The following is a 27858-nucleotide window of genomic DNA, read 5'->3' as shown; positions in this document are numbered from 1 at the left end:
CTCTATGCAAGTCAGCTGACGGCTGGGAGCAACAAGAGGTAACGCAGAGACTTTGCTCCGTTCTGCGTTCTGCGAAGGCCAGGTTATGCAGTCCCGTCAGGACGGGTGGATGGTGGAGCTGCCATCCAGCAGATCAGAGTTTTTTTTTTTTTTTTTGCTTTTTGGGTCACACCTGGCGATGCACAGGGGTTACTCCTGGCTCTGCACTCAGGAATCACCCCTGGCCGTGCTCAGGGGACCATATGGGATGCTGGGATTCGAACCCGGGTCGGCCACGTGCAAGGCAAACACCCTACCCGCTGTGCTATCTCTCCAGCCCCAGATCAGAGTTTTAAAAGACAACAACAAAACAGGTCCTCATCCGATGGTGCTGTGAATGTAAAACGGAGGGAGCACAGAGGACACAGATGATTCGTGACGATGTTTAGTGAAGTTCTGAAGAATAAATAGGAGTTCATCAAGCACCCCCCTAAAAAAAAAAAAACAACCTACACAACAGCAAACAATAACCAAAAAAAAAAAAAAAAAAACCTGGAACAGAATCCACAATGGAAAACAGCTGCAAGAAACTATAATGTAAGTTGGAGAACTGGTGATATTAAAAACAAAATCTTCATGCAGAATGAAGTACATAAGTAAGTAAAATAACAGGAGCTGGAGCTACAGGGCAGTGGGTAGGTGTTTGCAGCTGGCCCTGGTGCAATTCCTGGTACTCCGTATGTCCCCCTGAGCCTGGGCAGGAGTGGTCACTCAGCGCAGAACCAGGACTTCAGTCCTGAGCACTGCTGGGTGTGGACCCCAAACAAAACAACAACAACAACAACAGTAATAAAACAACAGCACTGTTATATATGCCATGCAATCTGCATACATACCACATCACACTGGTGCAAACAAACATACATCAGGCCGGTTAATGGGTATGGACTATTTTATCAGAAGGACAGATCACGTGCATTCTTAGCAGAGTGTGGAAACAGTTACTTAGTACATTTCACCGGGAGAACCGCGCTCCTTGGTTAATAGTTACTAAAGAGGTCCCAAAGCACTGTGAGGACAGAAGCTATTGTTCAATTCCCCAAAGTCCCGACATCACTAGAATCAGGAGGAGAGAAAGAAAACATCAAACGCAAACAAACAGAATAAAAACCCCTGCTAATAAAAAAAGTTCTCACCAAGGGTGCGTGCGTGTAGGGGTGTATTATTCATTGGCTTCTCCTTTTAAATTCTAACTTTAAATTATTTCTCTGTGCCATAAAATGGAACATCTTTTATGCAACACTGAGCCACCTGGGAAATGATATCTGAAATCAATATGCTTTTACAAAACTGATTAATGCTTTCATTAGACTTAGATTATCTTCTCTTTTAATCAGATTATGGGTCATAATAAATTCAACTTTAAGCCTCCTCTATTTGGCTGTGCCTGTACAAGTAATTCTTAAAATTGTATGTGTAAGCACAGAGACTTCGCAATATTCACACCCAATTTCACTCTCTTTAACACCAAGTCTGACAGAGGATATTTCAACTGCGCTATTAGAGGTCTCGTGTTAGTTTATGTGCACTGGTTGGTATCTCAATATTTGGTTATTTATACCATATCCTAAGCATTTCTATGAATGACTAGCTGAACTTAATTTCACAGCTCACAAGCTGTTTTGGAGTTAACTCAGAATGCTAATTTTAGAACATCTGCAGGTGATAATTGTTGTACCTGGAATTTTTTTTTGTTCTTCTCAGGATATTACTAAACTCTGTTTATCTAATTTATAAGTTCAGTGATTAAGAATATGAGAAAAGGGGGGCCAGAGCGATAATACAGTGGGTAAGGCAGGTAAGAGGTTTGCCTTGCACATAGCTAACCCAGGTTCAATCCCCGGCATCCCGTGTAGTCCCCCAGACTATCGCCAGGAGTAATTCCTAAACATCACTGGTCATGGCCCCAAAACAAACAAAAAAGAAACTCAGAAAAGGACTAGGGATGTAACTCAGCAGCGGAGCACTTACTCCACTTGCCTTGTGTGAGAATGGGTTCAATTCCTATCACCACACACACACACACACACACACACACACACACACACCTATTAGAAAAATAGTAGGAAGCTTGGATTTTTTTTGGGGGGGGAATGAGGGTTTGGGAAAATTATCTTTATTAAAATGTTATTTATAGAGCTGGAGAGAGAGTACAGAGATTAAGACGCTTCCATGCAATGAGCCCAAGTTCAATCCTCATCATCACACACAGTTTCCTGAGTACCACCAAGGATTACTCCTGAGCAGAGGCAAGAATAGCCCATTTGTTATTTATGTTAAACATTTAGTCGTTCTATTTCTATTTCTAATTTAATCGATTAAACATTTCTGCTTCATTTCCCAGTAGTATAGGTATATAAGATATATAATGGGTATATATGGCGTCTTGGGTAGTTTTTTTTGGTGCTTTTTTTTTCTTTTTAAGTATTTTATTTTTATATTCTTTGGGACTCAGGTTTTACTCATTCGAAAACCTTTTTCCTATATACTGTATGTTTACTACACTCGTAATACAGACTCTCAACACCCTGCTAAAAACATGATCCTCTATGTAATCAAAACATAGCAGTCCCTACTTGTTATGCTTCCCACATTCAATTTAATTTTCTTTAATGTACATTCCTCATCCAACAGCTCTGTTTGAAAAAAATATTTGTTGTAATCATGGGGACTGAAGTCAGGGCCCAGTACAGGCAGTTCCTCTCCTTCAGCCCAGTTTAGGATGCTTTCAGAGCCATGATGTCTTTGGTAAAGGACTCCCTTGAGCCTTGCTTTGTTTTGTTTTGGGTACATACCTGGTGGTGCTCAGTTCATGCTCCTGCTCTGTGCTCAGGGATCACTACAGCCATATGTGGACCTGGGGACCAAACCCGGGTATGCCACGTGCAAGGTAAGAGCCTTCTCTGCCATACCATTACTCTGGCCCCACTATATTTTAGGAAGGCATCATTATTTAATTCCTCAAGGTTGGGTTTCAGACAAATGATGCTCCCTCATCGTGCCCACAACCAGTCAACTTCCCCTCTCACACCTCTGCCTGCCTCCTTGACAACACCCCCCCTTTTCAAATCATATTTTCCCCTTACACTTTACATAAGCACTGTGGTTTACAAGAAGCTTGGTTTGTATATGTCCTCCTCTATGTGAGGGTTATTTCGAAAACATGCAGGAAACACCGTGAGAGTTCTAAGGGGCCAAAGAAATAGTACAGTGGGTAGGGTGCCTGCCTTGCAAGTGGCCCACCCAGGTTAGATCCCTGGCACCACATATGGCCCCCAGAGTCCCCCCTCGGAGTGGCCCCTGAGGATAGAGCCAGAACTAAATCCTGACCACTGCCGGCTGTGCCCCAGTTCCATTTAGTTGCATTACACGAAGCCTAAAGCTCTAGTTCAACTTCCAGCACTGTGTATGGTTCCCCAAGCACCACCAGGGGTCACTCCTGAGCACCGAGCCAGGAATAGTCTCTGAGCATCACCAGGTGTGGTTGGTTCCCAAATCCTTCAAATTAAACTTTTTTTTTTTTTAATTAATAAGAGCTCGGGGCTGGAGCAATACCACAGCGGGTAGGGCGTTTGCCTTGCACGCGGCCGACCCGGGTTCAATTCCCAGCATCCCATATGGTCCCCTGAGCACTGCCAGGAGTAATTCCTGAGTGCAGAGCCAGGAGTAACCCCTGTGCATCGCCAGGTGTGACCCAAAAAACAAAAAACAACAACAACAACAAAAAATTAATAAGAGCTCTTCCTGGAAGCAGTTTAAAATTTGCTTAAAAGGACCTTTACAAAATGAGAGCTTCAAATCCTTGCAGAAAAGTGAACTGTTTCCTATTTTGGCGGAGATATTTTCAGTGACAGTTTCGTGTGTGTATGTGTGTACATATACTATATATGTATATATAATTCCTATTACACCTCTCACTTCACTTTGTATGTGATCTTTTATGAATGACAGCACACTCAGAATGACTTCTGCCAGGGGTGGGCAGTAAGAATTACTTTTGGGGAGAGATCAACTCTTCTCTTTCAAAGTGAAGTATTCCAGACGGGACATCCACAGCTATGGAAAATAAGCCAGAACTCTATTTAGCGACACCAACAGTATCATTAGGTGACTGAGCTAAGTAACTCAACAAAGCTTGAGCGCGTTTTACTGCAACCCAACCATCTGTGGGTGGGATTAGAAATGACTTCCTTTCTTAGTGCTCTAAATTTTTCTCATATTTTTGGCAACGGCATCTGATGACTTCTGTAATTAGAAAAGCCCTGAAAGTAATCTTACTTCAGAAAGAAATAACCAAGAATGAAATCTCCCCTCTGACGCCTGCAGCATCAGTTACATCAGGAGTTTGTAGACGGGACTCCATTTCCTCGGCAAAGCCAGTTCAGGTCTCCTCAGATTTCATTTTGTTGTGAAAACCAGTGAGAGTACAAGTGATTTTTTCATCACGCAACCCCTGGCATTTGGTCATCTCTGAGGGGAGAGAACAGCAGCTCAAGAAAATGCCATTGTTTAACCCTTGGGAAGGAGAACAAAAACCTAAATGGAAAGGTCAACATTCGTGATAAACCAGTCATGCAGGAAACATCCTGTCACCGTTATCACCAGTATCTACGAACAGAAATGACAGTGGGACAACTTGTCCTGGCTATGGGTAAAGCTCTAAGAATTCTGCTTTAAGAACTGAACCCTGAAGTCCGCCCTGCCCCGCCCTCTACCCGACCTCTACTCTATCCTGCATGGACTAACCAAGGTCTGAATTTGAGTGACCTGGAAGTGGTTCGAAGCCTCACAGATTAGGAGGGAAAAAAGCAAATGCCTTCACCAACATTTCCACTGGGATCAGTAACCTTCATTTTCAAAACTGTCCCGTAGTCCTACAAAGAGTCACACAAAAAAGCAGCAACCATGTATGCACAATGCCCCCTTTGGAGAAATGAGACGGCAACTCGGCTGGAAGACAGAGCACGCCTCTCCTTGGGCAAACTACGGGTTCTGCCCTGTGGTGTGGAGAATAACAACTTAATCAGAACGGATCTCCCGGGCCTGGCTAACAGCACGGCCACCAGCATTGGCTGCCCAGTGAGGAAGCGACTCTGAAAGGTCTGATTCGAAAGCAAGTTCTGGAGGTCTGTGAGGTCGCTGAGGACGAACACACCTTTGTACCGAGCGACTCCACAATCAACTGCCCTGGTCCCGTTATTGCAAAACCTGAAACTTGGGTCCACACCATGAAAACAGTTTTTTTTTCAACTGTGACAAATTTTGAGTTGTTCTAGGTTCAAAGGGTTCAAGGGATCCAAATGATAGGGGGAGGAGGGAAGTTTTCAGAACAGAGGGCTGCATGGAAATTAGTAATGATGAATCTGTAAGTCATTAATTTATAAATTCATAATGAAAATGAAAATTTACCTTATACCATCAACCACCTGAAACCAGGGGAAAACTTTATGTCATTAATGTTATTAATAAGACTTGCTTATTAATGTTATTATTTTATAATTAAGTACATTTAAAATTAACTACTTTCCCTAAATAAGGTGACTTTCCCCAAAACTTTGGGAAAGGAAAATACTGCTTGGATTTCCCAAAGGCATTTCTATCCACGTGCGAGGCATAATTCCTACAATCTACTTTTGCCGTAGAAGGACAACCTTGGAACCACTCTAACGCCCGCACTTTCGAAGGACGAATACGAGTGTGCCCTGCAGCTGGACAGACCCACTGTTTCGCAGTCATACTGGAAGCTGCTGATCACTGCAAGACCCTAAGGGACAAAGGTACCCTGTTACTGGACGATTTTAGGAACCTGATTGTAAATGCACCCCAAAAGGATTAGAGACTCCCCAGGGAAGCCTGGAATGTTTTCCTTGAAAAAAAAAAACCCTTGGTTGAGGGGGAGTGGTGAAGTTGATTCTCTCCTTCCCGTAATTTATGAATTTCTTAGTGTTGTCAACTTGAATTCTTGGGGCAGGGTGAGGGGATCATTTCCTAGTGTGATCCCTAAATTATAATACACCTAGACCACTGAATGGAGAGTCTCCCCACAAATTCCCAAATTAATGGAGGGCTCCCCCTACTGGTACTGCCAGAGGCAAATCCATTCAGCCAATCCACCCCCCACTTTCCTGCTCCTACTGGCCAGGGATCACCCAGCCAGGCCTGTTGGCTCTACCCCACAGACAGGGCAGAGCATTATGCACTTACGTGGCAAAGCACTACTAAAAAGGGGCAGGGGGCTGCAGGGAGGGATGAGCAAAGGGGGAATAACAGTACAGTGCGGAGGGCACTTGTCTTGCATGCAGCCGACCCGGGTTCAATCCCTGGTACTCCACCGCCATGTGTGCCCCGCTCCCCACCAAAATAAAAAAAAAGCAATCAAGTGGCCTCATTCTCCAAGTGTTTTGATTTTAGAGAACCTTCGTTTCGGTCAGACCAGTGACGTTGTACTTGATCTTCTGCGCTTGCACCATCCGGTCCTCGATGGATGCTTCTGATGCCAGCGTACATGCGTTGAAAGTACAGTCATTTTAGTCTTTCTTCATTTTGGCAGTCTAATTCATCCCTGAGATTTTATTCGTCTCTCCTTGGTCATCCTTAACGCTGCTGTATTGGGGGCTCTTTCGGTGTCAGATGTCAAATGAGGCCCATTGTTGTTACTGTTTTTGGCATATCGAATACGCCACGGGGAGCTTGCCAGGCTCTGGCGTGCAGGCGGGATACTCTCGGTAGCTTGCTGGGCTCTCCGAGAGGGATGGAGGCTTTTAGGGCGGCCTCCAATCCCCCTTTTAGAGAACCATAGGGATTAAAAGGAGACTTAGCCAGTCACTCTTCTCCCTCAACCCCACTGACTCAGTCTGAGTAGGGCGAATACTCGCAGTCGCGCCCCGGGAAGGAGAATGAAAATGCAAGTGCCTAAAGGAGCCGAGGAGGCAAAAAGACTGGGAGGATGGGGGTGGGGAGAGCACTGAGGCACTAAGGGAGGAAACCCAGGGCCTCATTCGAGCAAGGCGTGTCCTTCTACCCCTCAGCTACACCCCCAGCCCCAGGTAACAAGGAGTGCGATGGGGAAGCCATGGGACTAGTGGGGACTTTGGTCATGAGGGCGGGTGACAGGCTGACTCACTCCTAGGCATCGCAGCGGCTACCCAGCACGAGTTAGCCCCGTCCACCCTGGAGCAGAGCCGGTCTCTGCGCCCATTTCACACACCCCTTGAAGACTAGACGTCCAGATGTGAAGTGCTTAAGCCAACCCAAATACATTTCTGGGGCACGTCCAAATCACAGACTGGGGTGCAGTCGGGAAGGGCGTGTGCCTTCATTCCACGGCATGACTGGCGGAGCCAAGTATCAGCAGGCTCTCACACGGGGGCCAGGAAGGAAGCTCAACTGGCAGAGCACAGACTTGGCCTGCAGGAAGCCCAGGCCGATCCCCGAGCCGCTGTCACAAAACCAGGAGGAGCCCCTGAGCACCACTAGGTGTGGCCCCAAACGCCCAAAGAAACAAATGCCACTTGTATCACTTGTCATCCCACTGATCTTCGATTTGCTCGAGCGGGTGCCAGTAATGTCTCCATTTGTCCCTGTCCCGAGCTAGTGCAGCTCAATGATATCTGCTTGCTCCAGGCACAGGAAGAGCCTCAAATCGTTCATTCAGGGATTTGACGAAGAAATCTGACCATCTGGTTGGTGGGCGGCCATTCGGTCTTCTGATGTCCCATGGAATCCAGTCGGTAACAGCTCTAGTCCAATGGTCATCTCTGGATCGCATTACATGACCGGCCCATCTGATTTTTGATGCCTTGGCAAACTAGACAGCATCCCTGATTTTTGACTGTCGACGGAGGTCAGAACTCCGGATTCCTTCTCTCACTTGAGTGATACGTGATACTCCTAGCATAGCTCTTTCGATTTCTCTTTGGGATATCTGAATAGCGTTCTCATCCTGTTTGCATAGGGCCCAGGTCTCTGAGGCATATGTTAGTGCAGGAAGAATGGAGGAATCGAAAAGATGTGCCCGGAGTCGGAGGTTCTTCATTCTCTTAACCACTTCTTCAACGCTCTTGAATGCATTCCACACTGCTCTCTTCCTTCTGTGCAGTTCTGGCACCAAGTCGTTCCTCATGTTGATTTCTCAACCAAGGTACACATAACTGCTGCATTCAGAGATGTTCGTTCCATTGAGAACAAATGGAGCTTCAGGGACCAGTTTGTTTTTCATAAACATCGTCTTGTTGAGATTCAGCTGCAATCCGACCTTTCCACACTCGTGGTCGAAGTCGGCCAGCATTTGTGCCGCTTGGCTAATGTTTGGTGTTATGAGAACGATGTCATCAGCGAAGCGGAGGTGGTGTAATTGCCGACCGTCTATCTTCACTCCTATTCCTTCCCATTCCAGTCGTCGCATGATGTTCTCGAGGGTGGCACTGAAGAGTTTTGGTGAAATGGTATCACCCTGCTGCACCCCTCTCTTTACATCAATGATCACTTCCTTGCAGAATGGTGAGATCCTCGTGGTGAATACACAATACAGCTCACGGAGGACTTTGATATACTGAGTCTGAACGCCCTGTTTGACCAAGGCTTCGATGACCGCCTCAGTCTCAACAGAATCGAAGGCCTTCTTTAAATAGATGAATGTTAGACAGAGCAGCATCTTGAACTCTTGTGAAACTTCAATGAGTTTGGTCACTGTGTGGATATGGTCTATTGTGCTGAATCCCCTTCGGAACCCGGCTTGCTCACATGGTTGTCCTTCGTCTAGTGTTCTGCCTATTCTATTCAGGATGACACAAGTGAACAACTTGTAGACAACAGACAGCAGGCAGACTGGGCGATAGCTGATGTCGTGTCAGACAGTTCAGACAGTTGATCCAAATCCAGTCTTTGAGGGTCACGTACCAAATGCACGACTCCCAAAGAACTAGAGTTTTCAGATGCCCTAGAACTCTCCTGGACATGACCCCCGCTCCATCCTGAGACGGCCTATAAATGCCCTGGTCAGCACCGCCTGTCTTTCTCCTTGATGGAAACGTGGAGCTTCCGTGTTGGTGTGGGGGATTTTTTCCAGGTTTGGGAGCCACACCTGGCAGTCCCTGAAGGCTACTCCCAGCATGGTGCTCAGCGGGCCCTGCGGTGCCAGGACCAAATCCAGCGTGTTGGGGCACAGAGTGCAGGGGGACCCCAGGAGTTCCCTCCCCCACACCACGTTGTTTGTTTTCACTCATGAACTTAACCTAGCGGCACAGAACAGGGAGCAATCGATAATGTCGGACCTGAAGTCATTCAGGGACCCTGCCCTGAAAATGCTGCAGATTAGAGGCACCAAGCTGGCACTGGTTCCGGTCACAAGGACAGGCTGGGGCCGGTCTCTACTGGCACGGCTCAGCCAGTACCCCGTCTCCGTGGCTGCCTGAGGGCCACATGCCAGCCAACCAGACGCTGACCGGGAGCTCTCTCAGAGGCCTGAGCCCCTGCCCACTCACTGGCGTGTACTGGGCTGCGACACTCATGCCTGTGTCCCGTGGCCATCCAGCCACCATGAGCCCCTGCAAATTTCAATACCCAGGCCAGTTTTTACCTTCTTCCAAGTTACCCCCGGGCTCCAAACAGTCCCTGCTAACCGAAACGCAGCCCTGGTGTTAGCCACATGACACAGTTAATAAAGGGACAACAGAGGCATATTGCAGCGCGGGGCTGGGGCTGGAGAGAAAGCTCCGCAAGAGGGGCACCAGTCTGCGGCCGAGCTGGGTTCGATCCCTGACATCCCTCATGGTCTGCCAAGTGCTACCAGGACTGACTGCCGAGTGCAGAGCTAGGAGTGCAGAGCCCTGAGTACCGCCGGGTGTGGCTCCAACAAGCAAACAGAAGTGAATTAACAGAACAAGTTAAAAGCAACACGGGGGGACTCACAAATAAATCTCGCAAGAGAGCCACAAGCTGCAGAGATGACCTCAGAGGCTGTGCCAGGCTGAACTTCACCCCAGACAACCGGAGTGGGGCAGATGAGTCCCTCCACCTGCCTTAACAGAACCCCGGCAACTGACAAGCTCCAGAACACAATTACCGCCACGCTCCCGGCCCATCTCCACTGGCTCCAGTCGAGCCCCTCAAGCATGAGACTGAGTCTGCTGAAAACAGCTACGTGGCTCTGTGACCTCCAGGTTCTTGCGGAGTTGGGAACCCACCCACATCCCTGTTTGCCCGGATTCCGGCGTCACTCAAACTCATCAACAGCCATGATCCAGAGACTCAGAAATAAACCTCGCAAGAGAGCCAAAAGTTGTATCACCCTGTCTAAAATCTCAGAATCCCTGGAGCATGTGGCCGCAAACGTGGCCCTGTGCGTTTTTATACTCCATTCCACATGACAGGCTTGTGTGGCGGTGGGGGGGGCAACTAAAGGCAGTGGAAAGTGGAACTAGTGTTGAATACTGAATGTGGTTAATTACTGTGAACCACTTTATTAAAATAAAATAAAATCGGGAAAAAAAAAACACAACGCAGGGGCCGGAAGGACAGTAAAGAGGGCAAGGTGCTTGCCTTGCACATGGTGAACCCAGGTTCAATCCTCAGCACGCCCTATGGTCTCTGAGCTCCACCAGGAGTCATCCCTGAGCGCAGAACCCAGAGGGAAGCCCTGAGCAGAGGTGGGGGTGGTCCCCAAACTTGAAAAATAAAAATAAATTATTGAAAGCAACATAGATCACACGGGAAAGGCAGAGACACATATGAAAAGTTGAACAAAGCGTGAGGCTTTAGGTTCTTTGGGCTCGGAATCAGCCCCATTTACGGGGAATAGGGATAAACCCACCCTTCTTTCCAGTGGTCACTCCTGGAAAATGGTGGCCATGTGGAAAAGACTCAGCAGTTTAGTGCTCAGGGGACCATGCAGTTCCAGGGATTGAACTCAAAGCCTTAGACGCATATTAGCCACATACTCTACCACTTGAGCCAGTTCCCTGCCAGCTCAGAAGAATTCACCTTCCATCCCACTGCCCCTCTTTTTAACATTTGCAGTTACATAGGAGTAACACTGGCCAGAAGGTAAAAATGAACAAGTTCTAATTTGAATTGATGTGGTCAATTCTAATTGCTTTGAGTTAATGTTTTTTGATTTCCTTAAATAAACTGGGACACAGGAGTTATTAGAAATGGATTTGGCTTCCCATCTGCTGTTCAAGTTGAAAGTATATGACATTGCCCGTGGAAATTGTGCCCGAGGCAGTATTTTCTGCTGTTTCGGTATGAATAATCAAGGCATGGAATCTCACTGTTGTCGCTGTTGAAATGTATGGGAGAGTGTGCCTCAAACGTGCACACTCTCATTTCTCAGCACACAGGAGGCTGTGGTGTCTCTTGTCAGCATATGCACATGACATGGCTATCAGGCGTGTCTCGCATTACAGAAACTAGAGAACTTTCCAGAGGTAGTACTGAAAAATAAAATCATTCTCATTGCTTCGTCGTTCTCTGCTCCTCTGGCAATGCGGTATCACAACACTGACCTCCTCCACTGAGACACACCCGAGACGATCTAACACGGAAACAATGGATCTGTGATGAAATGGCATGTAGACGGAAACTGGGTCAAAAATCAATTTTTAGTCTCAGTCTGTTTGTGGAGTCCTGGGGCCAATCACAGTGCCTATAGAGGAGGAGGCCTTTCTCAAACATTCAGCAGTTTCAAAGAGAAAAGCGACACCGGACATCTAGTTCCGACTAGTGTCCACTTCTCTTGGAGACACAGGAGACAGGCCACCTTTACCAGGACTCTGGGTGGGTTCTCATCCAAACAATCATGGACCAATTTAAAAAAATAAAAAAAATTAAAAAAAAACAAACAAACACAAAAACCAGAGATCAGAAAGAGGAGGATGGTGTATTTATAAAGAAGTTGCTTACCTTACAAACAGAAAGAATATTAATATTTATCAGGTTCTTGATGGTCTGCAAAAAAAAAGAAAAATCGTAACTTGATCCAGATGATGACGGGAACAATCACATCATATTTCCATGCAGGTGAGGGAACACGTGCTGGGAGTCGGGAAGTCTGGAGGGGACAGGCACTGAGCTCTCAGTGTCCGAGCACTTTTTTCTACTAAATGCAACAATTCACGCTAATGTGCAAAACCCACGGTATGTGTGTAAATGAATCTGGAACCAAAGGCCACGCTAAATCTCAAATAAACATCAACACTTTGCAATTTCCTCTTAACTGACATGGAAAGGAGAAATTACTGAAATCTAAGATTTTCTACAACTTATTTACATTTCTAAAATGCCTTTCTAGTTTTTGTTAGAAGAATCACACATACATCAAGGATAACCTTTCATTTTAATAGATGGTTTACTGATTCATACTTATAGATGTTAACACAGATATGAATTTTAAACTAATATTTAGGGTCCTGATACTCAAGAGAGTTGTGCTTCTAACAACAACAACAATAATAAATCTAGAGCTATTATTGAACTTGGCACCATACAATTGAAATTAGAAATATTTTCTCATTCAATATCCCTAGTGAAATTGTCTATTTCATGGGCAAGGGATCTCCATTAAAAAAAATATTTTTTTTCTTTTTGGGTCACACCCGGAGATGCACAGGGGTTATTCCTGACTCATGCACTCAGGAATTACTCCTGGTGGTGCTCGGGGGACCATATGGGATGCTGGGAATCGAATCCGGGTCGGCTGTATGCAAGGCAAACGCCCTACCCTCTGTGCTATCGCTCCAGCCCCTCCATTTAAAAATTTTTGCAGTGCTGAGGATCAAACCAAGCAGCTCATCCATGCACGGAACACGGCTGTGCCATCTCATCCAGATGCCCCATGCCCACCCCCATGCCCACCCCCTAGGGTAACTTGGAGGTAGGAAGCAGACCCAAGGTATGACTCTTGGGTAGCTACCCTCAGCCTGCAGAGCCTAAATAGCTATACCCCACTGCCTGACAAATACTGCATACGTTGAGAGACTTACACGGTCCAGTTCGGGAATCTCCAGAAAGTACTCAGGATACTCGTAAGACATCCCGACGTTGTTCACTGAAAGGAGACAACGTCATTAGTTGATGAACAGTCATATCTTAGAGACTTACTGAAATCATGGAACTATTATACCAGGACTGAAAGGAGATGTAGGATGCCATAAATACCAGTCACTGTGGGACATCCCACTGTTTAGAACCCCCCAAGGCTCATCAGGAAGAGTCACTGCTCTCCTCCCCACTTTGTCAGGCAATTCTGCACCCACCACCCAACCTCTGACAAAAGGACATCCATTGCCTATTTCCAGAACCCCTTGGGATGTATCTTACGCCTTTGCTCAACAATTATTTGCAGATACTACTTAACCCCACCTCTCTACGATCTTCAGTTTTCCTAGTATCTTGGAACAAGGGATGGGCACTTGTATGTAGGAAACCGGAAGCTTGAAGTCTTCCCTGGAACTGACAAGAACATGTGTGTCTTGGGATAGATAAGTCAAATCTGATGTGCATCTCTGTTTCTTCTCCAAAATGAGCTCATTTAATCATTCAGCAAATACTTGCCACACACCTCTAAGTAAGACACGTGCTCGAGACTCGGAACAGCAGCCCAGGCTGCTCTCCAGCACCCCAGAGCATGCTGCAAGAAGCACCAAGTAACAGGAACCCAACAATGGTCTCCTCCCGGGGCAGGGTAAGACGGAAGCTATTCCCGGGGCACCTGGCCTTGCGAGGGAAGTGACAAAAGACTTCTCTGTGGAGGCCAAGAGAGGGGATGGGAGCAAATAGCCCCGCTCAGGCATCTATCCCTCTAGACCACAGGGCCCAGATAGTCAAGGGGAAATATTAAACTTCCTGGCACTTTTTCTGGGGCTGCCCACATCTCAATCTGAAATGCGTGGTCTCTTTCAGTTTGTTTTATTTTGAATGTTGTACTCTCAGCTCTTTCCTCTGTGGAGAAACCCCAGTGATTCATTCTTTCTCTCTCCTTCTCTCTCCTTCTCTCTCCCTCTCCCTCCCTCCCTCCCTCTCTCCCTCCCTCCCTCTCTCTCTCTCTCTCTCTCTCTCTCTCTCTCTCTCTCTCTCTCTCTCTCTCTCTCTCTCTCCCTCCCCCCCCTCTCTCTCTTTTGCTTTTTGGGTCACACCCAGCAATGCTCAGGGGTTACTCCTGGCTCTGCACTCAGGAATTGCTCCCGGCAGTGCCTAGGGGACCACATGGAATGCCGGGGATCAAACCTGGGTTGGCCGCATGCAAGGCAAATGCCCTACCTGTTGTGCTATCGCTCCATCCGTCCCACCCCACCCCCAGTGATTCTCTCTTGAATGCATCTTCTTCTCTCCTCCAATGGCCTAAACAAAACTACTTTACTTCGCCAAAAAAAAAAAAAAAAAAAGATCTTCCTGGCATTCCTCTTCCTCCTCAATCACCTAACCTGAGGTTGGGAATATAAGACAATGAAGGAGCTAGGAACAAATTTATATGGAACCAGTACATGATTCCAGCCAAACGTTGCTTAAGCTTTGGACTAGCCAAGACAAAACCCACGTAAGGAACCCAAGCAGGAATCAAAATGGAAATTCCAAAGTATCTTGAGATTTAATCAGATTGATAATGGAACAGATTATCTGCATTTCATCATCACAACAACCCTACTCACTCCTGTCATTTTCTCTTTCCTATATGCGGAAGCTTCAGGTCACAGAATCCATTAACGTGCTCAGTTCACACGAGAGCCAAGTATGACAGGGATTCAAAGTCGAAAAACTTAACTTCAGAGACTGGCACTTAGACCTGCCAATGAAGCCACTCCATGCCTTCATGTAGTATATGACTAGGAAAAATGACCAGTAATGGTTGGATAATAAACAGAAAGGTGACAGCGATGTTCAACAAAACTATAAAGCATCGCCTGGATGAGGACTCGGTGACAGGAGGACATCAGATGATGGTGTGCTGAAGCTTGCAGAGAACCGTGCCAGATAAAGCTGGAAGGGTAACAACTTTTTCAATGTACTAAGCCAGGGCAGAGACTCCGGTGCAGGCTGCCTAGGCAAAAGCAAGTCTGTAGCGTTGTCTCTGCTAACCAAGCAAATAAATGTCAAGGCACGTTATGAGCAGGGTCATCTAGTCCCGCAAGGCAAGTGTGACTGTCCATTTAACACACTCTGAAAGAAAACCCGAAACTCAACTCAATCAATAACTTCATAAATCACAGCTCTTTAATAAAAAATAGATAAATAAAGGGGGGAGTAAGAGAGAGAGAGGGAGAGAGAAATAGAGAGAGAGAGGGAGAGGGAGAGTGAGAGGGAGAGGGAGAGAGAGAGAGAAGAAAAAGAAACTTGAGTGGCTGAGTCATAGGCCGGCGGGGAAGGTGCTTGCCTTGCATGCCGCTGATGCAAGTTCAATCCCCGGCATCCCACATGGTTCCCTGAGCAGCGCCAGGAGTGACGCCTGAGTGCAGAGCCAGGAGCAAAGTATCCCTGGGTGAGCGCTCCCCCCACACATACACCCCCCCAAAAGAAATAAAACAAGAAAACTTACAACTGAATCATGTATAAGGTATCCACTTCTATAAACAAAGTGACACACGGAAGGGTATTTTGGGGAGGTGGGGAGAGACTAAGGCAGATCGGCCTCTCAGGAGGGGGCCTGACTTTGTAGGGAACTGCCCCGCCCACCCCCACCCCCACCCCAAGCAATGGTCCCGCTCCAGAGGGTAGGGCTCGGAAACCCCTGCTTGCTTTATCGGCTAGCTTTGGGAACACGGGCGACCCGCCGTCTCTGCATAACAGCCACCGCAGCAGGGCATGTCGGGTATGAGGAGCCAGAGAAACACAACTGTTGCTCTCCGACAGTTATTTCCAGACACCGCAAACCAGTGTCATCTTTTGGGAAAAGGCCACCCCACTGCAATTGTGTTTGGGGACACTAGATGGCAGCAATCGCTAAAAGGCAGGCAGAAAGCTGTGGGCACACGGGAAAGAAAGCATCTCTGGGTGAAGTGGGGAAAGAATTCTATTGTCATGTCCTCTCCTTAAGGGTGGGTACGTGCCATGCCATCTTTACGCATCACAGATTCACCAAACAAAAAGTGCCACAATCTGTTCTGACATTATTCAGATGGTTGAAAATCCCTTCTCAGCGGCAGTGTTTTTTTTTTTTTTTAAATTGGCATTAAATATCGATTCCTTAAGGAGGACTTTTTTTTTTTAAAGTCCTTAAGCAAGGTACCAGGGTCAGATTTTTTAAAAAATCATTTTAAAATTCCATGACCCGCTAAATTTGCCTGCTTATGCAATCCACTGTATCTTTCCGAAAGTAAAGGATGTCTCTGTCGCTCTTGAATTCCAACCACTACCTCAATCATTACTGTGGGCTGTGAAGTCTCTACCGACTTCTCCACAGTTCCTCACTGTGCTAAGCCAGGGAAGAGCCCAGTAGAAGAGATAAGGAGGACAGAGAAGAGAAGTGAGGACGGACCCCCTCACAAGGGTGAGGAGGAGGGGAGAGGGGAGAGGAGACGGCGAGGTGCCCTGCTGAGAGGACTGCTCACTGTCCACAATCCCCCCTCAGTGCGATCCCCCCACAGTTCCCTGCCCCCACACACAAGTGTCGAAAGTACCAGTGTCAATATACTATGTTTGCAAGCCTCAGAAAATCCAGAGTAACTCTGAATGCTGCATGCTGCGTGAACGCGCACGCACGCACACGCACACACACACACACACACACACACACACACACACACACACCCCTCCCCACCCACTGGAAAGGATGAATAAAGGGAGACTGCTAAAATCATAGGGCTAGAACAAACGGAGACGTTACTGGGTCCGATCGAGCAAATCGATGATCAACGGGATGACAGTGATACACATATATATGTATGTATCCTTGATCAGATCATATCACCCTCTAAAAATTCTGATTTTCCACCTCTCACGCTTAAAAAAATATATACAAACATAACTTCCTTCTTCTAGATTCATTTGTTGCTGCTTCTGGCCCGACTAGACCGAGAACCTTTATCAAAACCAGTTAGCTGCGATAGGGATAATGGCATCGTCAGGAAATTTGATTATCTGGTATCTGGGTTGGGCATGCATGAGGGAGGAGCAAACGATAAAGTACTAGAAAATAAAAATCCAGTTGAACACACATAGTAGTAATAGATAATGTGTAACTACACCCAGGTTACCATTTAACCTGGTGAGAAAAATGCATTCACGAGTGGCTGCACTATCCTATCTGTGAAAGAAACAATACGCGAGGCTCTGTATTTCCTCTCAGTCAAGCTTACGTTTCAGAAACACTTGTAGTATATCCACTAGACAGTTCTATAACAATCAAAGACCGGAGAGACGGAAAGTCTAATAGCACTCATTCAAGGAGGCAGAACTGGGAAGGCTGCCACCCTGTCACATTTAGAAACAGCGTGGGGCTGGAGAGATAGGACAGCAAGGGAGGGCATTTGCCTTCCAAGTGGCCAGGCCAGGTTTGGTCCCCGGCATCCCACAGGGTTCCCTGAGCACCACCAGGAGTAATTCCTGAGTGCAGAGCCAGAGAAACCCCGGAGCATCACCAGGTGTGGCGGAAAAAAACAATGAATAAATAGTTTGGGTAGGCGGGAGAGGTAGCACAGCAGGTAAGGTGCTTGTTGGATGCAGCTGGCAGGGTTCAATCCCAGGCACTGCACGTAGTCACTGTGCCCCGCCAGGAGGGATCCCTGAGCACAGAGCCAGGAGTTAAGTCTTAAGCATTGGTGTGTGTGTGGCCCAAAACACACACACACACACACACACACACACACACACACACACACACACGCACACACACACACTCACTCATACATACACAAGATAGGGGTGGAGGGTCATGAGCACTGAGGGGGGGAGGGCAGTTACTCTGTCCATCAATACTATTAACTTAAACACAATTGTAACCTTAGTACCTAAAGTATACTTTTAAAATATTTTCAATAAAAGTAAAGTAAGGGCTAAGGAGATAGAACAGAGTAAATCACTTGCCTTGTGCCTGGTCAGTTCCAGTTGAATTCCTGGCACCACATACATGTCCCCTGAGCACTGCCAAGAGTGATCCCTGAGCAAAGAGGCAGGAGTGATCTCTGAGCACTGCAAGGTGTGACTCCCTCCTGTGTCCCCCCCCCAAAAAAAAAAGAGCAACAGCAGAAACTAAATTGAAATAAATAATCTTTAAAAATATACTTTAGGGAGCCTGGCAGTTCACGCTCATGATCTGCCTCTGGTGCCATACAAGCTCATTAACTGGCCGTGATCCAGAAACTCACAAACAAATCTCGAAAGTGATCAGCAAGCTGCAAAGATGCTTCCGGACCCCAAAGTCACCACCTAGTTAACCAACTCCAGCTGTAACACCTCATTCAAAATTTTAGAATTCCTGGAGCGACATCTCCTGTGCTACGCCACTGTTCTAACCAGGAGTAGCACACCCCACTGGATGGGATGCAAAGTTAAGAGATAATCAATCTCGGTTAAGAAAATACTCACACACAAGGCTTAACCTAAAACAACATGTTAGGACTTAATGGCCCCAGGCTGAGATACAAGAATCTTCACACACTTTCTTCTAAGGAAATCTTTTTTGATCATTTTTAGCGAATTATTCATAACAAGCAATACAAAATAAATTATTCAGGGCCTGCTCTTGGGGCAGGGTTGTGTGGTGGTTGGAAAAATTAGAAAGAGTGGTGGTAAGGTGTCGTGGTGGTAGGACTGGTGTTGGAATATAATAAATCATTGTCAAGAACTTTATAAAAATGAAATAAAATTTAAATACACACACACTTTAGTAATAGTGTATACACCAAAGCAGTGTGGACGCTCTCCCCTTCCAAGCTTTGGCAATACAAGGGCACAGATGTCAGAATCTGAGAGACCAGATCCCAGCGCTGCCCCCCCCCCTGCAATCAGCTCCCAGCAAGAGCCCCGTGACTCAGCTCCAGAACCCTGTTTCCTCACTCTCCTGACCTACAACAGGGGGGAAAGGCGATGAGTCAACGGGGGGACCGTCCCCTACCCACGCCTGTATAATTTATCAAGATGCGAATACGAGGAGGGGGGTGAGCTGGGGTCACGCCGTGCCCCCTCGGCTCCTCGCTGGCATGGCAGACAGGCGCCGGCGTGGAGAGGTCCTTTCGAATGGGGTCTCTGGGCAGCCGGCGCAGAATCCCTCTTCAGACTGATTCCCTCGATCCAAAAACCGCCCCGCCACCCTCCCCGTCTCATTCAAGCAGATCGAGCCTTCCCGTCTGCGGAGTGGGGAAAGTGACGCGCCGGAGAATTCCTCCTTTGCCTTATTTAACATATTGCTGTGGCTAGCACATGTTCATTCTCTGACAGATGATATTTGGAACACCATGGGAAACATTTTGCAAACTTTACCGTTTTCATACACTTAGGAGTAGCAATTTCTAAATAAGAGAGAGTTTACAAGGCTTTAAATTTGCAGAGCCTCTCTAATCAGAAATTGAAAAATTAAGATTGAGTCAGAAGGCACACAACAGAACATCTCATCTCCACGGCTTAATTATAATTGGCTATACGATCCTCATTACCAAGCCATGGAGGACGGAAACTACGTATTCCTCCAAGAGGAGCTGGGGGAAGCCGGCTGGCGGGCGCTCGGGGCTGAAGCCATGGCCGCCGGGAGAGACGGCTATCAATTTCATGAATTACAGTTCTATTTACATTTCAGAAGTCACAGCTAATTACCTGGTTTTATGTGAGAGGTTCTGCTTTAATTAATACCATTAGTGGTTTTCAAGCAAACAAACAAACAAACAAAATACATTTGGATCTTGAGTGGTACTCTCACTTTAGAAATCCAATCTCATTCAACACAGCTAATGGAACTCGGAGACGCTATAGTCTGATAATGGCCCTGATGAGCCTCCGAGTGTAACTTTTAAGATGAAACCACCCATGTACCTAGTCTGCTCACCGTGGTTGGCTCTTCCCAGTTGCCGCCTCATCTGATTCGGAGAAGAGCGTGTGTTCTCAGAGAGACAGCTGGTGGACGCCCATCTCTGCTGAGTTCTCTCAGTCAGAGGCTGGGGTTTAACATCCCCAAAGCACTCAGCACAACCCTCACTCCTGACCCAGGGATTCCGTCTTAAAGCAACAGCACCTGGTTGGCCAAGCTGGAACCTAAAAGTGGCTCATTATTACCCACTTTCAGGTTCTAGCTTGGCCAACCAGGTGCTGTTGCTTTAAGACGGAATGTTCTAATGGGATTCTCTAATGGGGTTATTTACTAACCTCTGTCAAGCCTGACACCTTGGAATTTGCTACCTTGAAATCAACTAGTCCTTCCCCTGCGTATCTCACAGCGCTCTGGGTCTTCTGTTAAGGACTCTGAAATTTTAAGCAGAAGCAAAGTGGAGGCTGGTGAGAAGAATCTACCTTTGCTATAACTGACTTTAGGATCAGCAGTGCTAGCACATTCTCTACCCCAGAATGTTCTGGCAAACAACGGGTTTCTAGCAGAAGAACAGAGTACAGCTGCTTCCCAAGTATCTCCCAGAACCCACAAGGTTGCATGGTAAGGATAACAAAACGTTATTTCTGCCTCCAGCGGGAGAAGGGAAGGACACTAATTAAAAAATAAACCACCAAGTACATTAGTGGAGCAAGTATTCACTTACAAAGGGCATAGGAAGAAGAGAGAATAATAAGGTCTATTCCAGGCTTTGCAATCAATTATTCTTTGCAATCAACTGACCTTTATTACCTACATATATACAGTTGTTATTAAAATGATGCCTCGTAATAAAATTGTAGGCACGGTACAGATAGGAGAAAAAGTCAATAAGTAATAAATAGTCCGGAATATACTAAGCCAGCATGGCCTCACAGGTGACCTGTTCCACCTGAACCCCTTGATTTTACAACTTCCATAAACCCCATGACACTCTGAGTGGAGAAAACCTTGAACTGCCTCTGTCGTGGGGGAAGCTCTCGGTCTCGGCTGCATCCAAGGCTTGCACCTAGTTAGGGCTGATTTCTTGGAAAGTAAATCACAAGCTAAGTTGACTCTCTTTCCAAGAGGACCTCTCTATTTCTAATTCTACAACAAACTGTAATTAAAAAAAATAAATAAAAGTAAAAAGGGTCTGGCATTGAAAAAGTATTATCTGGGGCATACTTCAAACGCAAGGCTACCTCTTGGGCTGTGGGAAATCAAGCCACGTGTGACGTGCTGTGCAAAGGCCTCGGGACCAAGGAGGGGGCCCACATGCCAGTCTCTGGGGGCTTCAGAAAGCACTCTGTTAACCCACTGTTCGCATACGCAGGCAACACTGCTGCCAGGACCCGGAACAGCTACGGTTTCTCAAGCCTGTGTTTCTTGGCATCTGCCTGAAGGGAGACAGCAGATGCTTACTCGCTTTACAGAACAGTTGAGATCCCAATGTCAACCTTGGCATTTACAGCCTCTTCTATCAACTTCTGCTGACCTCGGAACATGCATTCACACGGTGCACAACTGTTTTCTTAACTGCTTATTAAAAACTCACTGTTTATGATGTGGCAAAAGGATCTTAGTATTCTCCTTTGTAATTTGGGAAGATCTTTATGAAGCACAACTATATTTTGGCGGTTAATGCCATTTATTCATTTATTAGTGTTGAGACTCTTTGGATGTGATCGGTTTCTTTTACTAAACCCTACTTTTTTATTAATGTACTACTTGGGGGGCTGGAGCAATAGCACAGCGGGTAGGGCGTTTGCCTTGCACGTGGCCAACCTGGGTTCGATTCCCAGCATCCCGTATGGTCCCCTGAGCACCGCCAAGAGTAATTCCTGAGTGCAGAGCCAGGAGTAACCCTTGTGCATCGCCGGGTGTGACCCAAAAAGGAAAAAAAAAATTAAGGTACTACTTGGTTTCCTGTGTACATATTCCAACACCACAGTGCTCGTCACCAGTGTACCCACCTCATTCCTCCAAGGTCCCCAGTGCCCCCCTTTCAATCTCCCCTCCCCACCCAAATTCAGTTCTATGGATCAGTTCTCCCACTGGGCTGCCTTGGGGCCTTCGCTGCTACTTGCTGTGTATCTTTAAGTCCCACATTACAAGAGAGATCATTCTGTGTCTAGCCTTTCCTTCTGACTGACTTCATTCAGCTGATACCTTACAGTGGTAAGTGCTATTTAGACAAAAGGGGGATATCTGGTGGCTTACATTTCGGTTTTATCATTACAGGTTTCACTGATAGGCAGTAGAAAAAATTCATTCCTATGAATTGCCAGATCTTACTTAGAAAGTAATCTTCTGTTTATTATTTTTTAGGGAAAAAAATGATAAAGATGAGACGGGTGCTAAGCGGAGGAGAAGTGAGGGTAAGTCAGACTATCTCCCCCTTAGCTGCAGGAGGTGGGGGCGACAAGCTGTGGAGCGGGGAGAGAGGGAAGGAAGGGGAGGGGGCCCCAAGCCGCAGAGGGAGGGAAAGAGCACACGCCCCGCCGAGGGCTACAGTGGGCTCTCCTCACACTGAAGACGCGTAGGGCTGAAACAAGACCTCGCAAGACGACGTTCAGCTCCTGAAACGGTTTTAGCACATGCCTCCAAAACCTTGGGAGCTGGTACAGGGGTTAGGGCTCGGGCCTTGCACGCACTGACCTCCCTGGCACTGCAGGGCGCAAACAGGCCCATGTCCTTGTGTCCCAGAACCAGTGAGGAGAGTCCCCAGACCTCCTGAGCACCACCCGGGGGAGACCCTGCCAAACCCCACTCCTCCCGCCAACAAAAGAGAAGAAAATCGTGACGAACAACAATTACAAGGCAGAGGACTGAGCAATAGTACACCAGGGAGCTTGCCTCGCTGTGGTCGGCAGGGTTCAATGCCCGACATCCCATAGGGTCCCCCTAGCACCCCCAGCAGTAATTCCTGGGTGCAAGGCCAGGAGTAACCCCTGAGCACCACTAGGTATGGACCCCCAGAGCAAAAACTCACGATTACAATATAAATATAAGATAATCTGTAGATGATTGTTAGTACTTATGCAAAGCTTATGATTTCCACGGAGTTGTGGAGAGGAGGAAGAAAACTGAACACAGAGCTAGGAAAGAGAAGGTTTGTGAAACTGCTGCTATGCACACTTAAGGGCTAGGGAAATAGGAGCTAGGATTATGTTCACAATGACCCGGAACCAGGTACCAACCCACCCCGGGCTGTGTGTTGGAGGCGGACGTCTCAGTCCATGTTCAATGAAACTGTTTCTCGGCAGCCTGCTCTAACACAGCACCTTGTCCTCGGAGTGCCTGAAGTTCTAGGTTAGTCACCTCCTGGCCAGAAGAGAGTCCCGTGACTTGTAGGATGCTGAGCGGCATCCTTGATCGTCCCTCCTGGGCCCTGTCCAGTGCCTCCCCGCCCCTGCCCCGCCATTAACGACAACTAGAAATGGCAAAGTCTGGGATTCCAGAAGCATTGGGCAATGCCCGAGAGCTCTGTGCCCTGGCTCCCCTGCACGGCTCTCCTGCGCTCCCCGGCCAGCTGCACTCTGCAGACGGTCCCCGCCCAGGAAAGACGTGCAGGATGCACCGGGTGACCCTCCAGGCCTACAACAGGCCGATGCCCCTCAATTTTCCAACTTCAGTGGCACAGTCCAGGCACGTAAAGGGGGAGAAAAGCTGCCGGATTTTACACAGAACTAAGAAAGGCTGCGGCTAACTGGACTACTCGAAGTCATTCTCCAGGGGCGGTCCCCTTTCACTGGGGATCACGGAGCCACTTCTCTGCCTCCATGCCCCAGACCATGAGGAGCTGGGACGGGGCAGGGCAGTCGGGGGCAGAGCAGCACCTGACTCATAGGTCAGAGCTGCGGCTGAGCTGGAAGCTGTGGGAAGTCAGGAACGGCACAGATGTGAACGGGACCTTAGGTATTCCCGGTCTAGGCAAAGAGAGAAGGAAGCGGACATCCTCGGACAGACAGAGAAGAACAAGCAGAACTAGACCTTGTCTCCATGCATCCTTCGATGCGGGCTCTCCGCCAGCGAAGTAGGGAAGGGGCGGTGGGGGGTGAGGGACAGGAGGAGGAGCTGCGAGAGGGAGCAGGTCAAGTTAGACCCAGGGCACCGTGTAGGGGCTGCACATGTTTCACTGGCTTTAATGGCCTTGTCCAGATACTATATAAAAGATCGAGCTTTTCTGGCATGAGGAGGAAGCTGTCATCTTCAACAACAACAACAAAAACCCCTTTAATTCTTACTTATTTATTTTCTTTCTTTTGTACCCACTAGCAGGAAAGAGAGTACAGGGGGTAAGGGGCTTGCCTTAGGCCTGGCCAAGCAGGGACAGACAGATCCCCTGTACGTATACCATCCCTGCCAAGCCCAGGAAGGAGAAGTGATCCCTGATCCAGAGCAAGGAGGAAGCCATGAACACCACTGCATGTGTCTCCAAAACTGAAGGAAGGGAGGGAGGGAGGGAGGAAGAAAGGAAGGAAGGGAGGAAGGAAGGAAGGGAGGGACGGAGGGAGGGAGGGAGGGAAGGAGGGATGAAGGGAGGAAGGGAGGAAGGAAGGAAGGAAGGAAGGAAGGAAGGAAGGAAGGAAGGAAGGAAGGAAGGAAGGAGAAGGAAGGAAGGAAGGAAGGAGGAAGGGAGGGAGGGAGGGAGGGAGGGAGGGAGGGAAGGAGAGAGGGAGGGAAGGAGGGAAAGAGGGAAGAAGGGAGGAGGGAGAGAGGAAGGAAAGCAACTTCTTTTTTCAAACAGTATTTTTTAAAAGAGTATTTAAAGAAAACACTCTTTATAAACATAATAGAGAACATTTTAAAGGGGCATTTTCTCTCATTTTATAGAGCAATAAAGGAAATGACGGCAATTACCAGATTCACATATATTTAGGCAGAGGGATAGAGATTTAGTGAAAAAGCAAAGTTTTGCTGAACTAAATGTCCTGTTTCTTTCTAGAAAGGACTCAAAGAATGAGGGGTTACTTCAAAAATTTATTTCTTCCTATAAAAACCTGGCGAATCTCTTTCATAACAAGACCTAACCATTCCATATCTCAGCAAAAGCAGCCGTTTGGGGTGGGGAGAGAGAGACAGCTGAAATGAAATAGAGCGGGGAGCAGGCTTAGGAGAAACAGCGAGAGAAATGAGTTCCAAGAACACCAGGCTGTGTGACTGCAGGTCACTCCCATCAGGGGTGAAGGCCTCCTCCCAGGAGCACAAACACTGGCTGGAGGATCAGGACTGCGAGCGGCCAGGTTCATGCATAAGGCATAGCTCTGTGTACGGCGCATAAGTAGAGACGCGGCATTTGTGTATCAAAATTTCATGGGGTTAGAACAAAGAGGGAAGATTTTACAGAAAGGCACCTACAAAGGCGGGAAGGAGGGGTGCGAGAGGGTGTTGGGTCTGATTAGGACAAAAGGCCAAGCAGCATTTTTCATTTTTAAGCCTCTGTTTTCTTAACCAAAAACAATGAATCAGGAGGCGATATTATGACATAATTGAGCCTGAAGAGACACAGAGAGAGAGAGACTGGAAATAAAGCAGGTAGAGAAAAATAATCAAATTTGTAGACTAGTCCATAATCAACAGCCAACATGTAACTTAAGCCACGAAGATTCAGATTTTTAAATTTAAGTCATCTAACGGCATTTGTATTAACAAGTCACTAGATTTCTTTCTCACCAGGCATTCTGAAGCCTAACATCCAAAAAGAAAAAGCAATCGTTGTAAAAGTCAAATAATAAACCCAAGAGAAAAAAATCTTATGCAGCAGAGATACATACCTAAAACACCAATGTTAAGACCCGCCAAACTTGTCTTAATTTTATCGTAAATATCTTCTGATGAAAAATCAACAGAAATGGTTTTCGTCTCCACTTTGAATTTCTCTCCTAGAGGGAAAAAACACAATGGAGAGTAAACATTAATATGTGGCTCTCAGGATGAAAACATTTCATGGTATTATCCTTCAAAACTTGTTAGTATCCATTTAATAGAAAATTTATTTTACTTTGTTTTATTTTCAGATGCCCAATGGCCTACATTTGAGAATCTTATTTTAAAGTTTATTATTTCATTAAGGAACTATGATTTACAAGGTCACTGCTGGTTGAGTTATAAGCATAAAATATTCTAGCACCAGTCCCATCACCAGTGTCCCCAGGTTCCTTTTCACCCATGCCACTCCCCAGCCTGCCACCTTGACAGGCATATCTTAAAGTTTGGTGGCTATAGTTTAAATCGCATGTCTTCAGTGTTGTTGAGCCTGTTCTTTGGATATATAGCTATACGACCTTCTCAACACACCACCATACCCAAGTCCCCTGCCCCCTGCCTCCCATTACTTCACTTTCTCATCTTTTTCCTTCCCCCCTCGATTTCTTCCCTTCTCTGTCCACCTCTTTAAAGAAGAAATTAAAACCAGGATGGTAATTAGCAGTCATGCGCCCCCTAAGAGATGATGTGTCAACACAATCATTCTGTTACAAAACCCTCAAGGTGTTCAGAGTTGCTTGGATGTTTATCAGTTCTCTGATCGATCACTAGGTTTCAAACCCTTACATACAAAATTGTAAAACACAATTGGAGGGCTGGAGCGACAGCACAGCGGGTAGGGCATTTGCCTTGCACGTGGCTGGCCCGGGTTCGATTCCCAGCATCCCATATGTTTCCCCTGAGCACCGCCAGGAGTAATTCCTGACTGCATGAGCCAGGAGTAACCCCTGTGCATCACCGGGTGTGACCCAAAAAGAAAAGAAAAAAATTCATATCCTAGTGTCATATATCCTATAAATATCACTGGTTTTGTGATTTTAATGGCAAATTGATGTTCCATAAGTTCTGGGAATAAGCCTTTAGGGTTTAAACTTTGAAGTAGGATACATCCAAATAAAAAGTACAATTTATTCAAATGGACATGAAACATAAAAAGCAACTGTATTAGAATTTAGGAGCTTGGTTAGTAGTTAATGGTCACCTACAAAAAATTCACACAAAACGCAGTCATAAAGCTACAAAGTAATCAAAAAAGACCTCGATGTTCTGATCACCTAATGATGTCCTGATCACCTAACTGAGCTAATGGAAATAACAGGCTCGGAAATAAGACCCTGGAGAAACAAAGCTCAGCTGATGTTTACAAAAGTATGTTTACTTCCACCTTCACCAGTGTGCCTCTGAGAAGACGAACTTGGAGGTCACTCAGATAAGTTAACATTCCAGCTCTACTTTTATCTGCGAACTGGCCTCGATGAAGTCCAAAAAAACTAAGCTCTGAGCCTCAGTTTGTTCTTGTGAAAATGGAGGCAGTCCCACTGCCCGGTGCCGGTGAGCCCCCACTGAGCCCTCCTGCTCCCAGGACGCACTGTCAGCCCCAGGCTCTCCTTCCTCTCCTCCACGAGCCCCACTCGCAGTGCACTTCGTGAAGTTCACTAGGTCAAAAAGAACGCTTCTTTGAAACCGGAAGAGAGTTCAAGAGTTTTGTTGTTTGTTTGCTTTGGGGCCACATCCAGTTTGTGCTCAGGGCTGACTCCTGGCTCTGTGCTCAGGGCTGACTCCCGGCAGAGTTCAAAGGACCATAAGGGATGCTGGGAACCGAACACAGGTCAGCAGCGAACAAAGCACGTGCCCTACCTGCTGTACTAACGCTCCACCCCTCCCACTGCCACTTTTTTTTTTTTTAAATCCTGCTTCCAAAAATTAAGTTTCTCCTCATTCAAATTCCATTCCAGGCTCATCACAGAGCATTAATCCACAGGGAAGTTTCTGTCCTTGATCTAAAAGGATTTATGTCTAAAAGTAAAGTGCTGGCTCATGAGAGATTTGACTCAATGAGAGAC

At 46.9% G+C, this 27858-nt stretch overlaps 1 protein-coding gene across 1 annotated transcript in view; it reads right to left on the bottom strand.

Moving 5' to 3' along the window:
• Positions 1-27858, bottom strand: part of HSD17B12 (hydroxysteroid 17-beta dehydrogenase 12) — a 133930-nt gene that overhangs the window by 22943 nt on the left and 83129 nt on the right. Inside the window, exons 4-6 of the mRNA XM_004607921.2 lie at positions 25804-25911; positions 13020-13084; positions 11941-11985 (exon numbers count right to left, since the gene is read on the bottom strand). Coding sequence (XP_004607978.1) covers positions 11941-11985; positions 13020-13084; positions 25804-25911 — 218 coding nt within the window. The remainder of the gene's footprint in view (positions 1-11940; positions 11986-13019; positions 13085-25803; positions 25912-27858) is intronic.

This window comes from Sorex araneus, chromosome 6 (genome assembly GCF_027595985.1).
Source record: "Sorex araneus isolate mSorAra2 chromosome 6, mSorAra2.pri, whole genome shotgun sequence".
NCBI lineage: Eukaryota > Metazoa > Chordata > Mammalia > Eulipotyphla > Soricidae > Sorex > Sorex araneus.
The sequence above is the reverse complement of the archived record's forward strand: the minus strand, read 5'-3'. Positions and strand labels throughout refer to the sequence as shown.